The sequence below is a fragment of the Balaenoptera ricei genome, chromosome 13 (assembly GCF_028023285.1).
Source record: "Balaenoptera ricei isolate mBalRic1 chromosome 13, mBalRic1.hap2, whole genome shotgun sequence".
In the NCBI taxonomy this organism is placed as follows: Eukaryota; Metazoa; Chordata; class Mammalia; order Artiodactyla; family Balaenopteridae; genus Balaenoptera; species Balaenoptera ricei.
The window spans coordinates 56,572,727-56,591,896 of NC_082651.1; the positions used below are offsets into that span (position 1 = coordinate 56,572,727).

Consider the following 19,170-nt stretch of genomic DNA (forward strand, 5'->3'; position numbering starts at 1 on the left):
ATACAGTATGCTAACACATATATACGGAATCTAAGGAAAAAAAAAAAAAGGCCATGAAGAACCTAGTGGCAAGACGGGAATAAAGACACAGACCTACTAGAGAATGGACTTGAGGATATGGGGAGGGGGTGGGGTGAGATGTGACAGGGTAAGAGAGTGTCATGGACATATATACACTACCAAATGTAAAATAGATAGCTAGTGGGAAGCAGCCGCATAGCACAGGGAGATCAGCTCGGTGCTTTGTGACCACCTAGAGGAGTGGGATGGGGAGGGTGGGAGGGAGGGAGATGCAAGAGGGAAGAGAAATGGGAACATATTGTATATGTGTAACTGATTCACTTTGTTATAAAGCAGAAGCTAACACACCATTGTAAGGCAATTATACTTCAATAAAGATGTTTTAAAAAAAAAAAATGGATTAGAGACCTAAATGTAAGACCGGGCACTATAAAACTCTTAGAGGAAAACATAGGAAGAACACTCTTTGACATTAATCACAGCAAGATCCTTTTTGATCCATCTCCTAGAGTAATGGAAATAAAAACAAAAATAAACAAATAGGACCTAATGAAACTTAAAAGCTTTTGCCCAGCAAAGGAAACCAAAGACAAGACAAAAAGACAACCCTCAGAATGGGAGAAAATATTTGCAAACGAATCAATGGACAAAGGATTAATCTCCAATATATATAAACAGCTCATTCATCTCAATATTAAAGAAACAAACACCCCAATCCAAAAATGGGCCAAAGACCTAAATAGACATTTCTCCAAAGAAGACATACAGATGGCCAAGAAGCACATGAAAAGCTGCTCAACATCACTAATTATTAGAGAAATGCAAATCAAAACTACAATGAGGTATCACCTCACACCAGTTAGAATGGACATCATCAGAAAATCTACAAACAACAAATGCTGGAGAGGGTGTGCAGAAAAGGGAACCCTCTTGCACTGTTGGTGGCAATGTAAATTGATACAGCCAGTATGGAGAACAGTATGGAGCTTCCTTAAAAAACTAAAAATAGAATTACCATATGACCCAGCAACCCCACTACTGGGCATATACCCAGAGAAAACCATAATTCAAAAAGACACATGCACCCCAATGTTCATTGCAGCACTATTTACAATAGCCAGGTCATGGAAGCAACCTAAATGCCCATCGATAGATGAATGGATAAAGAAGTTGTGGTACTTATATACAATGGAATATTACTCAGCCATAAAAAAGAACAAAATTGAGTCATTTGTTGAGACGTGGATGGATCTAGAGACTGTCATACAGAGTGAAGTAAGTCAGAAAGAGAAAAACAAATATTGTATGTTAACGCATATATGTGGAACCTAGAAAAATGGTACAGATGAACCGGTTTGCAGGGCAGAAGTTGAGACACAGATGTAGAGAACAAACGTATGGATACCAAGGGGGGAAAACCGCGGTGGGGTGGGGATGATGGTGTGCTGAATTGGGCGATTGGGATTGACATGTATACTCTGATGTGTATAAAATTGATGACTAATAAGAACCTGCAGTATAAACAAACAAACAAACAAAAAACAACTAATACTAAACTTTCTTTGGGTTATTTGTATGGAAATATGTTAATATAAATGTTTCAGACATTACATGAAATTTCTAAAAATCTTATATGTTCTGGTATAATGTTATAAGTCATAATTCTAGTTATTACTTTAAAATGTATATCTGAGAAATAAAAAAAAAAGTTTTTTCACTGCAAAGTAAAGGAGCTGTTACAGTGGAGGGTTACTGGACTGAATGTCAATATTATGACATAGTATGAGTGTGTTTCGTGTTTGGTAATTGCAATCATTGTTGCTTTTGTTGTGGTCATCCATTTACAATGCTTGGTGTCAGTTTATTTATCTTTTGTAAAAATAAAATACAGTGTGTGTGTGTGTGAAAAAAAAAATTGGGCAAAGGACTTGAATAGAAATTTCTCCAATGATATACAAATGGCCAACAAGCTTATGAAAGATGCTTAACATCAAAAATCATTAGGGAAATGCAAATGAAAACCACAAGGAAATATCACTTCACATATATCAGAATAGCTATTTTCAAAAAACCAGAAAGAAAGTGTCGGTGAGGATGTGGAGAAATTGAAATCCTTGTGCACTGCTGGTAGGAATATAACAATGGTGCAGCTGTTATGGAAAACAGTATGGAAGTTCCTCAAAAATATTAAAAAATAGAAATACCATATGATCCAATAATTCCACTTCTGGATATATATCCCAAGGAATTGAAAGCAGAGTCTCAAAGAGACATTTGCGTACCCATGTTCATTGCAGCATTATTCACAATAGCCAAAAGGTGGAAGCAACCCAAGTATCCATTAACAGATGAATGGATAAACAAAATGTGGTATACAATGAAATATCATTCAGCCTTAAGAACAAAGGAAATTCTGACACATGCTACAACATGGATGAACCTTGAAGACATTATGCTAAGAGAAATAAGCCAGTCACAAAAGAGCAAATACTGCATAATTCCACTTATATGAGAATAAGAATGGGCAAATTAGAACAGGCAAATTCACAGAGACAGAAAGTAGAGTGGGCGCTGCCAGGGCCAGGACGAGAAGGGAACGGGGAGTTGTTGTTTAATGGGTATGATGTTTCAGTTTGGAAAGATGAAAAATGTTCTGGAGATGGATGGTCATGATGGCTGCATAATGTGACTGTACTTAATTAATGCACTCATATGTTTACTTAAAAAATGGTTAAAATGGTGAATTTTATTGTGTATTGTGTATATCTTACCACAATAAAAAAGTTGGTTGCTCTCATAAAAAATATATATACATTTTGGCATTCTGAGTTTTTTGACTTCAGAATTGTAGATAAGGGATCCTGGCTGAATTAGACTGCTGGTTTATATCATCATGTAGTGTTAGTAAAAACTTGTTTGCAGACTCACCACTCGCAGAAGTTGTATGTCACTGGTATAAATAAAACACTACTATTCCTTTGATTGAGGAATGGTCCTCTGGGCTTATGAAGTCCATTTTCTTTGACTAAGACTTGGGGAGAGGACAAGGAGCCCTGAGAATCAGCTCTGGCTGTACAGATTCTTGTTGATATGACAATGACCTATCTCCAAGCTGGTTCACCCTCAGTTTAAAGAAGGGTTAATTGTTTTCAGTAGAAGTCAAAGTCTTAATTAGCTCAAGTTTGACTATAAAGATCTAGGAGAACTGATTAATACCATCACTTTATAATAAAGCTGTAATATCATTTTGGGTTTTTTTTTTTTTTCTGAGCTTAGTGTTAATCTTAGTTCATCTAAAAACTGTTCTCTTTCTTGTTTTTTAGCAATTAATAGTTATCAGAAGATGCAAATATAGGTAAATCTTATGAATATTTACATAAAACAACTTGGAAATTGCCAGATTCATTTTGTAGATCTTCTGGAAGTCTATAGGAAGGGCAGTAGAAATTTTTACAGGTGACATAGTAAGTGTGATCGTTACAAACAGACTCAGATTACCAAACCTAAGTAGCAGTTTCTGAAGTTTTACTAGTAAGTTTATAAATTTAAGGACTACAGAATATCGGTACTATGTCATGGGAATTAGGACATGGCCATAATTAATTATCTTGCTAAATTTATTTAAATAGTTGTTTGAGTAATATGAGAAGTCACTGTATTTCCACAGAAATGAATTCAAGAGTCATTGCTATACAAACAGCAAAAATATCGAAGAAGGCTCATTCATATCAAGAAATTTTTACTAGAATAAAACCGTCCATACATGTAGCTTCATGTCCAAATTGAAGGCAAAGTAGTAAGACAGGCTTGGATCTGAAACCTGGGACCCTTTGCTGCAGCGCTTGCACCTGGACAAACGTCTCCTCCAGCAACAAAATACAAAGAAACTATAAGGAACTAAAAATAACTGTGTGCGTGCACAGTTGGGCTAAATTATGAACTACAAGATACAAAAAGACCAAAAACCCAACTGCCACTTCTGACGAGCCCAGAGGAAAAGCAGGGTACTGCGCATGCCCCCTGCACACAGCACCACCAAGGAGGTGGGCAGACCGCTTAAGCCACCCCTCTGGCCCGACCCCTGGACCCGCCCCTACCCTCACCCGTATAAGGAAGTAGTTTACCCCCGCTCAGGGAGGGAGCAAGGGAACGTGTTACTTGTTTTCGCTCCCTCGTGCTGCAGCAGGAGCCCCAATAAAGCCTTGCCTGAATTTCTTGACTGGCCTCTTATCAATTTCCATTGATTAAGGAGGCCAAGAACCCTGGTTGGTAACTAGTTCTAACAGTGCTTTGCTTGAATCTGCTCCTTTCAAATGGCACTTTGTTTCCATTTTGAGGCAGAGCCTGAAGGTGGAGGAAAAGTCAAGACTTCTTTTGGGGGGAACGGCGGCGGGGGGGTGGGGGGTGTGCAGGGCAGGACGGGATGGGACAAAGTACACCCAAAGTCCTGTCCACTCTGCCTTCTTCCTCCTGTTTCAGCCTCTCCCCACAGTCTCTCCTTCACTCCCCTTTTACCCACACTGTCTGCAAATGTTCAGAAGAGCAAGGGCATGTATGGTATTGGCTGGTTGAAGAGGAAGCTGGAACAGAAAACTGTGTACATTTCAACTACTTTTAATCCTCACCTGCAATCCTACATATTTTAATCCTTATACTTGTGCTGGGTCTCCTAGCTCACTCTGGCCTCACTCTCACCTTCAGGTGCCCTAGAGTACACCCCTGTGACAGGGTGGCCCTGGCAGCTGGTCTCAGAGAACATCATGGAGGGCCTGTTCTGAGACTCGGCTTCTCAACTCAACAGCCCCCCCGGCCCTGCTTCAGTGTGATGATGGCGCCAAGGCCCGGCTGAGGGCAAGAGAAAGTCCCTGAGGGTGGTTCAGGATCGTGGTAGGTTCCCCCTGCGAGGCCCTGTCCACACAGGCTCGAGAACTAGCTGAGTTGAGGGTGAAGAGTGAGCCAGATTTGGGGTTGTTACCAACACTTCAACCACGAGCCTTTCATTTGTTTGACTCTAGACATTTATCCTGTTTTCCACTAAGGGCTGGAAAAAATGCCGGCAATTCTTTGGAAGTTTGATAGTACATAGTAGACTTCTGTTACAGTGTTGCCAAAAGTGTGACAGGCAAAGGCGCCACTGATGGGGAAGATGCTACAGGGACAAAAATTTTTAATCCAATAGCTAGAACTTACCGTAACAAGTAAAAAATATATATATAAATAAACAGTATATTAAAGCCATAATTTCACAGATATTATTGCTTATGAGGAGAAGTTAAAAAAAAGAAGAGCGAAAGAGATGCATTAACATCCATTTAAAGTAAAACACGAAGTAAAGAAGAGTATTGGTAGTGAGCTGAGACTGCAAAAATGAAGAAGGTGGCAAGAAAACGGCACCCATTCTCACGGGTCCTGAACAGCAGCATGGTCTATCCAGTCCTTTAAAAGCATAGTCTGCTACTCCTCCTGAAATATAGGCTATTGTTCCACTGGCCATCCATCTAAAAATACATGCTAATCCCTCCCCTGATATCTGTAAGCCCAGGTGCTACAGGCCACACCTGTGAGGTGCAGGCTTGCTTAAGGTCCTTCTGTCCACTGTGCACCACCTATATCCTCTTTGATCTCGGCAAGCAAGTGCGTGTGGGAATCAGTTGAGACTGATAGAAAACAGAACATGTCCCTGACCATCTTCCCTTGACTCTGGGGATAGGAGTTGACCATGGGGTTGCCTTTGTACAAGCAATACAAATCCCGGGCTATATAGATGCTTGTTCTGAACCGGCTCCTGAACTCTCCTTTGAGAGTCAGGGACTGGGTATCAGGTAGAAAAGTATAGCAGGGTAAATATGGCTTCTGCCCTGATCCTCACACTTTAAAATTTATACCTTAATTATGTGATACAATTTTGGGATGAGCTGGATAAAGTGACTGCCAAAAAGGAATCATTATTTCTGGTTGATGCTCCCCAACATCTAGCCAGTTTATGGTCAATAATCCCATCTAGTAAGTTAACTCATGAGTTATCTAAGTATATGTTTTGCTTCCAGTTTACCTTGAGGGATACACCAAGAAGTTTCACGGTTCAAGGTCAAACATTTTTGGCTGCTTTACTAGCATTTTTAACATTGCTTTTATGGGCGCTTACTTGCTTATATCCGCCTTAAGTATTTTTCTGGATAAAGTTACATTGGCCCATGTTCTCTGGCAGAGAACTCGAGGGCCTTGACTGTCCATGCAATGAAGTGGACACTAAATTCTCACGTGAACAGAACTCCCCACATGTGCTCAGTGGACTAACATCACTTGTGACTTACTTCGTCTTATCTTTCCTATTTACATTTTCCATTTTAATCTCTCTCAGTGCCAAATTCTTTATATGAAAAATGAGATAATAAGCCTATCATGAGAATTTAAAAAGATGTATATAAACTGCTTTGTATTCTCTGGTACACATACTTAACATATTGTAGCAGTAGCCAACATTTACTGAGTGCTGACCATGCACCATGACTTACTCTAAGCACTTTGCAAGTGTATTTAATCCTCATAGAACTCTATGAGGTTGGTGCTGGTATTATCCCCATTTTACAGATGAGGAAACTGAGGCCCGGAGATGTTAAGACCAAGGATTGGAGACCAAGGTCTCCAATCTATCCCAGGTAAAACTTGGATTTGAACCCAGGCTCCCTGACTCTGAGCCCGGGCTCTTAACTCCTACTACTATGGTAGCTACTCCACTAAAGCTATTTTAAAAAAAATAATTTCTCTTGTTTTTCCTATTATTTATTTATTTATTTATTTTCAGAGGCTGCATGCAGTTACATTTAGGGTCACTAACTTACCCAGAACTTCCCAGTTTTATAACTGAAAGGCCCATCTCTCAGGTTACCAATCAGTAGTTTCATTATTATGTTGTTTATCTTTGCAGCAGGACCACTGCTTGTACATATAGATACCTTTGTGCAAATTAGGAAAAAGGGGTATCCACTTACATTCAACATACTTTTAATCTTGTATTCATTACATTTATGTAAACTACCTTAAATCCTTCATGGTATAAGATGGGGTAAGAGAAACAAATATAGAAACAAACTTTCAAGCTGTATTGAACACATTAAGATCTATGGGTAAGTATTAATACATGTGTTACCTTTATATCCTTGTTCTGTCTCCCTGAGATCAATTTTGGTTATTGGTTTGAAATCAGTATCCCATAATCGTATACACCCATCTCGTCCACCAGTGGCAAAGCCTTCTTCGCAAGCATACATGCTGAAGATTCCAGCCTGTTGATTAAGGCAGATAATACTCAATGATGCAATCGTTCTAAACAGTCATTATAGTTGGATCTTTATGATAAAAATACAAAACAAAGCAAAAACAAAACAAAAAACAAATCTCTTGTTCTGTATTGAAATCCTGGCAATAGAACAAGTAGCCATTTGTAACAGCCATTTTAGCTAGATTAAAAATTCATAATACCACTAAAGCAAACTAGTTCAAGTGCTCCTTTGCCATGATTAAACTAATGACAGGTTGTAAAAAAAAATTCAGGAATTCCTTGGCTAAAGCAAATATAAAAATCATAAATTTCTTTCTGTGACAGCTAATCATTATAAAGACAATTGTGGAGGTGTTTCATATAAATTCCTTCCCAAAACAAGTAAAGATATGTGGGCTAGGAACACAAACACTTCTATAGGTACAATGGGGACAGAAATGCATCCCAATGAGCTCAAGCAAGCACCATCTGAGCCTAAATGGAAGCATAAATTACACTTGTGTTAGCTTGTTAAGCATTATTTGAAGATGCTTTTCACATCTCATGTGGTTTCACAACTTAAAGATGCTTTTCCATGGGAAAATGTGTTACAAGAGTATAATGTTGACATAATATCCAGTGTAAAGAGAAATTAGGTTACTAACGCAGCTGTTTTTATGAATGAGGACCAATACTGACCTTTTGTTTCAAGAGCTGTTTCACAATTAGCGAAGCCAAGAAAATTGATCTTCAACATACAAGACAGTGAAAGATCTAAAATCTCATAGCTCTTTTGCTAAGAGTTGCTGAAACTTTTCTTCATGTTCACAGTAATAGGGCAAGAAGCAAAGGTCTGTTGAGTTTCTGATAACATTTTACCAAATTTCCATTTATTACACAGGCTTTACCTTTCACATCATCTCCCCATTCTTCTGGGCATTTCTACTTTATCATCTATAGACACAGCAATATAACTATTTTAATATATGTCAGAATTGAGCAGAGTGGTCAGAGTCAAGTTTGTCCTTGTTCTTACAGAGCAGACCATCAAAAGAATTTATCAGTGGTTTTTCTTTGCATTTTAAGAACTTGTGATGTGGACATGGAGGTGACGCTCTCTCACTCAGGATGAGGAAAATCTACATTATTAACCACTATAAAAATAATAGTTGTCTCCACCCTTGCTATTCAACATATGGGCCACAGGCCAGGAGCAGTAACGTCATCCCAGACCCACTGAGTCACAGCCCACATTTTTTTTTTTAACATATTTATTGGAGTATAATTGCTTTATACTGTTCTATTAGTTTCTGCTGTACAACAAAGTGAATCAGCTATACGTATACTTATATCCCCATATCCCCTCCCTCTTGCATCTCCCTCCCACCCTCCCTATCCCACCCCTCTAGGTGGTCACAAAGCACGGAGCTGATCTCCCTGTGCTATGTGGCTGCTTCCCACTAGCTATCTATTTCACATTTGGTAGTGTATATATGTCCATGCCACTCTCTCACTTCATCCCAGCTTACCCTTCCCCCTCCCCATGTCCTTAAGTCCGCTCTCTACGTCTGCGCCTTTATGCCTGTCCTGCCCCTAGGTTCTTCAAAACCACTTTTTAAAAAATTCCATATATATGTGTTAGCATACGGTATTTGTTTTTCTCTTTCTGACTTACTTTGGTCTGCATGACAGACTCCAGGTCCATCCACCTCACTACAAATGACTCAATTTCATTTCTTTTTATGGCTGATTAATATTCCATTGTATATACGTGCCACATCTTCTTCATCCGTTCATCTGTCGATGGACACTTAGGTTGCTTCCATATCCTGGCTATTGTAAATAGTGCTGCAATGAACATTGTGGTACATGACTCCTTTTGAATTATGGTTTTCTCAGGGTAGATGCTCAGTAGTGGGATTGCTGGGTCATATGGTAGTTCTATTTTCAGTTTTTTAAGGAACCTCCATACTGTTCTCCATAGTGGCCGTATCAATTTACATTCCCACCAACAGTGCAAGAGGGTTTCCTTTTCTGTACACTCTCTCCAGGATTTATTGTTTGTAGATTTTTTGATGATGGCCATTCTGGCCAGTGTGAGGTGATACCTCATTGTACTTTTAATTTGCATTTCTCTAATGATTAGTGATGTTGAGCATCCTTTCATGTGTTTGTTGGCAATCTGTACATCTTCTCTGGAGAAATGTCGATTTAGGTCTTCTGCCCATTTTTGGATTGGGTTGTTTTTTTGATATTGAGCTGCATAAGCTGCTTGTATATTCTGGAGATTAATCCTTTGTCAGCTGCTTCATTTGCAAATATTGTCGCCCATTCTAAGGGTTGTCTTTTTGTCTTGTTTGTAGTTCCCTTTGCTGTGCAAAAGCTTTGAAGTTTCATTAGGTCCCATTTGTTTATTTTTGTTTTTATTTCCATTTCTCTAGGAGGTGGGTCAAAAAGGATCTTGCTGTTGATTTATGTCATAGAGTGTTCTGCCTATGTTTTCCTCTAAGAGTTTGATAGTGTCTGGCCTTACATTTAGGTCTTTAATCCATTTTGAGTTTATTTTGTGTATGGTGTTGGGGAGTGTTCTAATTTCATACTTTTACATGTAGCTGTCCAGTTTTCCCAGCACCACTTATTGAAGAGGCTGTCTTTTCTCCATTGTATATTCTTGCCTCCTTTATCAAAGATAAGGTGACCATATGTGTGTGGGTTTATCTCTGGCCTTTCTATTCTGTTCCATTGATCTATATTTCTGTTTTTGTGCCAGTATCATACTGTCTTGATTACTGTAGCTTTGTAGTATAGTCTGATGTCAGGATCCTGATTCCTCCAGCTCCATTTTTCTTTCTCAAGATTGCTTTGGCTCTTCGGGGTCTTTTGTGTTTCCATACAAATTGTGAAGTTTTTTGTTCTAGTTCTGTGAAAAATGCCATTGGTAGTATGATAGGGATTGCATTGAATCTGCAGATTGCTTTGGGTAGTATAGTCATTTTCACAATACTGATTCTTCCAATCCAAGAACATGGTATATCTCTCCATCTGTTTGTATCATCTTTAATTTCTTTCATCAGTGTCTTATAGTTTTCTGCATACAGGTCTTTTGTCTCCTTAGGTAAGTTTATTCCTAGGTATTTTATTCTTTTTGTTGCAGTGGTAAATGGGAGTGTTTCAATTTGTCTTTCAGATTTTTCATCATTAGTGTATAGGAATGCAAGGGATTTCTGTGCACTAATTTTGTATCCTGCTATTTTACCAAGTTCATTGATTAGCTCTAGTAGTTTTCTGGTAGCATCTTTAGGATTCCCTATGTATAGTATCATGTCATCTGCAAATAGTGACAGCTTTACTTCTTCTTTTCTGATTTGGGTTCCTTTTCTTTCTTTTTCTTCTCTGACTGCATTGGCTAAATCTTCCAAAACTACGTTTTATAATAGTGGTGAGAGTGGGCAACCTTGTCTTTTTCCTGATCTTAGTGGAAATGGTTTCAGTTTTTCACCACTGAGAACGAGGTTGGCTGTGCGTTTGTCATATATGGTCTTTATTATGTTGAGGTAAGTTCCCTCTATGCCCACTGTCTGGAGAGTGGAGAGTTTTTATCATAAATGGGTGTTGAATTTTGTTGAAAGCTTTTTCTGCATCTATTGAGACGATCATATGGTTTTTCTCCTTCAATTTGTTAATATGATTTATCACATTGATGGATTTGTGTATATTGAAGAACTCTTGCATTCCTGGGATAAACCCCACTTGATCACGATGTATGATCCTTTTAATGTGCTATTGGATTCTGTTTGCTAGTATTTTGTTGAGGATTTTTGCATCTATGTTCATCAGAGATATTGACAGCCTGCATTTTAACAAGATCTCCAGGAGATTCATAGGCACATTACATTTGAGAAATCCTAGTCTAGAAGATGAAACTGACGATGAAATACTTCTTGTTTCTGTCAAGCTGCTGCTGATGAACTACAACACTAATCAGTCAATCAATAATTGAGATGAAGGCTAATTAAGTTATTAAGCTTTTGAAATATTAATTTCTTCCAGGTGAACAAAAATAATTAGGGAAATCCTTCATGAATGTTTAGTGAGTGTTCAGCAGAACTGGCTGATCCTAAAGCAACTGGGAAAAAATACAGAGATTTGTGACTTTAACTTATTTAATAAGTCATTCCCAAATTTCTATACGGTAATACTTACACTATGTGCTCCTTGAATGGTGCGGACTAAATTGAGCCCTTTCCAGACATAGATGTCGCCATTTAAAGCACCAGAGTAGGTGATGTCTTCTTTGGCACATGCAAGGCAAAGGATGGTCTGAAGATCCCCTGTTTTGCCAAATATCCCTCTTTTTGCAGTCAGGGCATTTCCACATAGTGTCCAAAACTAGAAAATAAGTGATAAAATAAATGGATCCAAGAAAAAATAGTATTCTGATGCATCTCATTATTGGTATTTATTTGCTAATGTTTCAATACATTTTACATAATTTGCTATAGGTGCACTAGATACACATAATTTAACTTGTTTTGTTATAACAGCAGAGAACTGCAAAACATTTTAGCCAACTACTAGCAGTTAAAAAAAAAAACTTATAACAATATTTTTTAAACTTTCAAAGTTCCAAAATTCCAAAACTTTGCTAAATGTTTAATGTTCATTTTTTTGTTTAATTTCTTGTCAAGTTATAGCACTAGTATAGGTTCACTGTAGAGAAGTTTAGAAACAGAGAAAAGTGAAAAGAGGAAAATTGGAATTATTCACAACCTCCTGTTAACGTGTTGATATATCTTCTAGGTATTTTTGTTGCATATATATATATATTATATATATATATATAATATATATATATAATATATATATAGTTATATCTATATTTTAATTATTAGAAATAATTATTAGAAATAATTTCTAACTAAAAATTATATAAATCTTCACTGTAAAAACATTACTCAGAAATGTTTCTAAATATAAGTTATATTTCATATAGCCAAATAACTGACTAGGCTTTTCAGTTTTAGTTGCATAATTTATCATGTGGGAGACCATAAGCATAAAGGTTGATCTGCTTTATAGACAGCAGCAGGGAGACTCCCATGGTTATGTAGAAATTAAGTATTTCACTCTGACATATTTTTTTTCAGTATTTTTTTTCAGTAGGTGAACTGGTATAATTTCACTGCCATGTACGTAGCCTCTCACAATTTATAAAGGCTCTTTACATATGTTTAGTTATTTGATCTTCATAATACCCTTACGAATAGGCTAAGGCAGATATTATTATTACACCCATTTGGAAGGGAGAGAAAGAAGGCATAAGTGACTTGCCAAAGGTTCACAGGGGTTATACATGAGAAAGTATTGAAATATTTGCCTTGAGAACTTTAAATCCAATGAAGATACATATAAAACAAAAAAGATCATTTTAAGGCAGCATATTCAGACTGCATACAAGTGGTAAGGAAATTCGAAGATAGAGAACCATGTTGAATTAACTGGAGCAAGAATAGGATTTGGATTAGTGGTGAGGAAGAAACTGCATTGTGGTTTAGGAGAGCAGGATTAGGTGAATCCAAGTGACAGGAAATGTGTGAGGAAAAATTAGTGACAACCCTAATACTCTGTGCCTGCAGGAGAGGAAAAATGACGGTCCTCTCAGAGTAGCTGGGTATTCGAGGAAGCAGTTCTAGATGGATGCACCCCCCAGGAGGACCAGGACTCAGGCAGCTGTGGAGGTGGTGGCCCTTGGGGAGAATGAGAGAAAGATGTGCCATCATTTGAGACTATACAAGATTCTTCTCTCATTAAGTATCAACTCTGGTGATTTGTTTCTTTGGCTATTACTGGTTTTACAAAAAGGCACTAAAGTATACATCAAAAGAATAAGAACAATCTGGGGAAAGATAGGTATATGCTTTGGGAAAACATTTAAGTATTAACTTTGAACCTGAACAAACTATGAGACATAAACAACTACTGGTAGTACCTACTGGTTGTACCTACATGCCAAAGAACTTGCTGTTCCATGGTGATGCTTAAGGCAGACATTTATCCTTCTATATCTCCCCATGCATGAAAATTAAAGGAAGCGTAACTATTTGGTAATTATTATCCCTTTAACTTGGGATGTGTACTTTGGCCTGAGTTACTGAAATATTTCTAGATGGACAACCACAAAAAAGAGAGACTTATCCCTACACAAAGATTTTTCTGATGAAATCACCCAGTCAGATGGCATAATGTCAACATGAAACATTCCAGATAATTTAGAGAATCAGATGATTCTCTAAAAAGGCATATATAGCTGTAATGACAGGATAGGCATGAGATTTTCTGCAGAAAATGGCAAATCTGAGACATTATCTCTTCTTGAGAAGCACTTCATATTTGGAAAACAGTGACAGATTAGGGTAGCAACACACCATTAACTCCACATCAAATGAAAAGACATTGTTTATCTTCTCCAATCTCCATTCACAGATTGTAATGCAAATTCTGTTAGAACTGGCAGGTACTTGGGAGCTCATCTGGCCCTAAGTAATCCCTGAGGTCCCTTCTGTCTGTGACTAGAGAATGGAGAAAAAGCAATAATAACAGACAACAAACCTGGTAGACTCATTTCCTGTAAAACCAACCAAGCAGAAAATGCTCAACTGCTACTGTTTTTCAAGCATTCATTTCAGATAATCATAATTTGCCTGTTTGCCAAACACTGGGGATTGCAAAATGAGGAAGGATTTTACCCTAGCTACAAAAATTTCACATAAAAATATTTTCTTGGAGTGCATCAGAGATTCTGCATTCACCTTGTGACTGGAATGATTCGTTTGATGTTAGGCAGCTTTGGGAAGAAAAGGTGGGGGTCCTGGAATTGGATGTAGAAAATACAGATAGTGAAAATAATTTGTTAAAGCCTGCCGAAATTTGTTGTGGATTTCCTTCTACACAAAATTAATAAAGAAAAAAGAATGACAGAATTAATAAAGAATCTGCATTTGCAGATTCTTCCATTTGAGGTAAAAATGCTTGTTTTTGCTTAGAAAAATGCCTAAGTCTGCCGAAACGCAATTAACAAATTTAACAGGACAAACAGCTCTTAGTGTTTTCAAATGAAGTTCCAGGGTTTTATCTGTCTCTGCTTTTAGAATCAACTGATTAAAAGAGTTAACCAACGATGGAAACAAACAGGGAAACTGGACGAATCTACCAATTAAAGCAGTTAATCTATTATCTTTGATAATCTAGTTGGGGGGTGGGGAGTTAAGCCAAGATAGATCATTAAAGAAATAACTGCTAAGAGAAAAGAGCTTGTCAAAGGGAGCTGGAAACGGAGTTTAAATCTTATCTGTGTCACTATTTTTGTAGTCCTAGGAAATGGGAAAAGAAATTAATATTATTGTGCCCCTACTGGTTCCATACACTGTTTAATGTAACTCTTAAATTCAGGAGGTAGTTATCCCTACCCCCCCTTTTATCCTGTCTTTTTTGTTTTTGTTTTTTTGGGAAAGAAAGAAATTCAGTCTCGGAGATAAAATAGCTTTCCCAGAATCAAGTAGAGGGAGACAGAACCAGGATTCAAAGTCAAACAACCTCCTAGGTGTTGGCTTCCTCACTGTGGAATATGCAAGTTGGCTGAAGGCTCCCTGGTCAGGGTCCCAGACTTCCAGAGAGCCACCATGGACTAATGGAATCCGGCTCATCTTGAGCTCATGTATTTCTTTGCTTGTGGCTGAAAGAACAACTCAGTGCCTCTTCCATATGTTATGATCAGAAACTCATGTTAGCAGATATATATCCTTGATTAATTAAAAACTGTTAAGGGAATTAAGATGTAATGGCTACCATGTATTTCATGGCCAAAATTTTTCAAAATATTTGTTCCCTTGGAAAGAAAATTAAGATGTTCTTTGGTGATGAAAAAGTTGATAATCTGTGAACACGTTAATGGGGCAAGGACCCTTCTGCTCCCCAGACCTATGATTCGATGGGTGACCAGTCCCTGCCTATTAACTCCTGACTGAAGGGCAACCCCTCCCCTGGGTTCTGCTGCCTTCCAAGCCCACCCTACCAAACTCACCTGTCCATTAAGGCTCAGCTCAAATAGCATTCCTTCCTGAAACACTTAACATTCCTCTAACCAGTTGGGATCTCTCCGTTATCCCTAGAGAATTTTGGTTTTGCCTCTCTTACAGAATGTTCTATTTCAATGTTTTAATTGCTCAATTTTAAGCAAATTGAAAATCGGGTCAGTTTTTATTCTATCACATGGTACAAACTCAACTAATGTTTATCAAATTTAATGAGTTTTCTAGTCTTTCAGGTGGACTGTATAAATTATGAGAAAGGATCCTCCAACTACTGTTGAAGCAAAAAGTGCCTTCATTTCAGCAAACATAGTCTCAGGTTAAAATCAGCTCTCTGCACAAGGATTATAAAATGTTTATGAAGCCCTAAGGACATGTGACACCTCTGAAGAGTAGAACCTATAGACTTATCTTTTTGTCCCCTGCTTTTCCATTACTTTTTTCTTATTTTGGAAGAAATGCATGTTATTGTAAAATAATTCTAAAATAAAGGGAAAATTTAAAAACCATCAACTCACTACCCAAGATAACTGTTTAATGTTTTGGGATAGCCTTCCAATTTATTTCCTACACAAAAATATACATTTAAAGTAAAAAAATCAAATTTATCCCACCCCGAAACAGACTGTTAATAGATCTTAAATATGTCCAATAACATTAAATAATCCTCTAAAACATGACTTATGATTGCACAGTGTTTCTTCATATGGATATACCATATTTTATTTAACCACCTGAGGGCAGTTAGGGGGTTTCAGGTCGTCTTTTGTTTGGTTTTATTTGCTATTGATAAGTTATTCAGCAATGAACCAGTGCTTGGTTCATACTTCTAAGAATTTCCTTGGGATAAATTACAAGATATGAGATTACTGGCCGTGCTTACTTTGGCAGCACATATACTAAAATTGGGATGAAATTATTGTTTCAAAGGGTATCAACATCTCTAAGGTAATTGACAGGTATTGCCAAATTTCTGGACTGAAAGACTATACTCATTTACCCTTCCACCAGCAAGGTTTGAGAGTGTTCATTCCCCAAATCTTTCCCAATACTGGATACATTTTAATCATCATTTTGATATATTAAAAACATTGTTATTTTAAAATGTCTATTCCTTAATTATTAATGAGAGTTAGCATTTTCATGTGTCTATTAGCAGACAATTGACAAAAATAAAAATATTGTGGACATTCTTTGTCCATTCTATAGATTTGCTAGAATTCTTTGTATTTCAAGAACAAGCCAACGTTGTATGCTTGTTGCCTATACTTTGCTAGTTTGTGGTCTGCCTCTTTTGTTTCTTGGGGGTAGTGGGAAGGTAAACAGAATATTTTAATATTTATATAGTTGAATCTATAGTATTATCCTTTGATGGATGAAATTTTCACCTATTAGGGTGTGGGGAAGCCATTCTGGCTTATACGTGATTTGGCCTGAATTTTATGTGAACTAGAACAGCCTGACTTATGGCCTGTCAAACATACATTGTACATTTGCTTTAACCATTAAAGAAAAGAATGCATTATCCAGAAGTAAAGAATGTCCTCTTTGAACATAGGAGTAAATGCCTCCCCTTCCATGATGCCCATGTTAGTACTCCTTCGAAGACAAAGTTCCCTTCCCAGAGGTCAAGGTCATGCTGACTCTCTGTGTATGTGCTAATCTGAAACTACACATCTCTGTTGAAAGCTTGAAGGAATGTACCCTGTCATGTTTGATGTATGTATGTTCTTTGTTCAGACAAAATATAAAACTGTGTTGAAAACCATGTTTCTCCAGAGTGCTTTCTCCTTGGTGGAGACTGCACTCCCGGGCTAGTCCTCAGCTTGGCTGAAATAAAACTCCCTTCTATTCCTTACTGTAGATTGTTTATTGGTTATTTGTGTCAAACACCTTTATGGTTTCTTTACTTGCTTTTACATTTAGAAACACCTTTCTCCAACTTGAGAGAAATTAAATACTTACATATATATTCCTCTATTTTATAGTTTTTTTAACATTTAACTCTTTAATTCATAAATAATTTTAGTATATGCTATGAAGTAATGACATACAACTAGAATAATAAATGTTTCTAGTGCCCACTTGTCAGATGTACTATTATTATATTCTAAGTTGTCATACATATTAAGGTCTATTTCTCAGCTTAGTTTCTCTTTTGTTGGTGTTTATTTATCCTTACCCCAGTCTTGTACCATTTTAATTTTTGAAACTTCATAATACGCTTTAGTAAATTGTAGTGCATTTTCTTTTTCATTATTCTTTTTTGTGCCAAAGTTCTTGGTTATTCTCACTCTTTCATTCTCATAGATTAACTTAGAATAACTTAAAGGGAAATGTCAGATAACAATAAAGCTTATAAAGATTTCAATTGAACTTGTATTAAATATAAATTAACTTGGAGATAAATAACGTATTTATAATTTTTACACTTCATGTCCGGAATCAAAGTTGTCTCTCTCCATTTGCCCAAGTCTTCTTTTACATTCCTCTATGAAGTTTTATAATAGTTTTTAAATTAGGTCTTGCATATTTCTTGTTATGTTTATTTCTGAGCATTTTATCATGTGTCCCTTTTAACCATTAAGTAGGAATAATGGGAAGGATCATGAAAAACTAGACTAAAAGAAGAACAAAAGAACTGGGAAACAGGAGGAGTTGGTTGGAGGAGTAACACAGACATTTACTCTGTTCACACAGAAATGCACCATTTTTGTAGCAGCAGAGATCCACACATGCTCTGTTCACGCAAGTAGCCCTTACACTCTTTTCTTTACGGACTTTAACTTATATTATCTACAAACCTATAGACAGAAGATCCTGGGCCGTATCCCAGGGTCCAGGAGAAATTTTTGCTATGTCAGAGGAAAGGATGTCTATGGTGTTAATTTTGCTACCTGTGTAACAAAATAGAGAGGAGCAAATAGACAGAGGCAGGTCGTGCTCCACTAGTAGTATTCCAGGCTGTGTAGTCTACAGGAGGAGAGGCATTTAAAAGCCAATGGCCCAGGTAGGTTTGTACTATGTATCCCTCTCCTTCTAGGTCCAACACAACATGGCATCTTTCTTCTAAAAGAACACATCAACATGTCAAAAAGTTTTGACATGCAATATGTATAAACATTCATAATGAAAAAACTTAATTCGCAAAATTAAAATCAGAGCTGTTTTAAAACATGCCATCCTAAAAGTATTATGAGTTTTCTGTCTTCTGTATAATATTTAATTAACATAAAGTTTCCTTTTCAGCTGCCTGCTGAGCACTTGGCTTGATTGTTTTTATACTGCATTTCTAAAAGGGAGGCCCATCACCTGATGTTAGTGTGCTCTGGGATCAGAGATGCAGGTAAGAAGCCTCCAAATTTAAGGGGAAAAAATGTAAAGTCAAGCAGTTTCTCAACAGCAAATTATATATATAAACATCTGGAATTATTTTCATACAAGGTACCAAAATTTCTTTATAATAACTACTTTACCTTTATATGTTTCACTCCACAGCTGACCACTCTGTTTGGCTGATATGGATCCCAGGAAATATCAAAAATCTGTTTAAAAAAGACAAAAAGTTGCTCTGTTGATCATTCATGTGTTTTTGCCTTCTTTCAGATACTGTCCAATTGCCAAGACTCTACCCTAACATTCAGAGCACAATGTTACCTACCCAAATGGAGTATTTGGCTATGGAGATGAGTCAGGAATTGCTAATACACATTTTAGCACCTTGTATCTACTGACCTTAGTCCTGAATGAATAAGTAATAAATAACCACAATCATTGAGAACAAACTGGTATCACATTTTT

At 37.1% G+C, this 19,170-nt stretch overlaps 1 protein-coding gene across 2 annotated transcripts in view; it reads right to left on the reverse strand.

Annotated features, from left to right (window-relative positions):
* Positions 1–19,170, reverse strand: part of EML6 (EMAP like 6) — a 311,591-nt gene that overhangs the window by 145,303 nt on the left and 147,118 nt on the right. For both annotated transcript variants that reach the window (XM_059942768.1, XM_059942770.1), the window contains exons 4-6: positions 18,846–18,914; positions 11,486–11,671; positions 7,172–7,307 (exon numbers count right to left, since the gene is read on the reverse strand). In XM_059942768.1, coding sequence (XP_059798751.1) covers positions 7,172–7,307; positions 11,486–11,671; positions 18,846–18,914 — 391 coding nt within the window. The remainder of the gene's footprint in view (positions 1–7,171; positions 7,308–11,485; positions 11,672–18,845; positions 18,915–19,170) is intronic.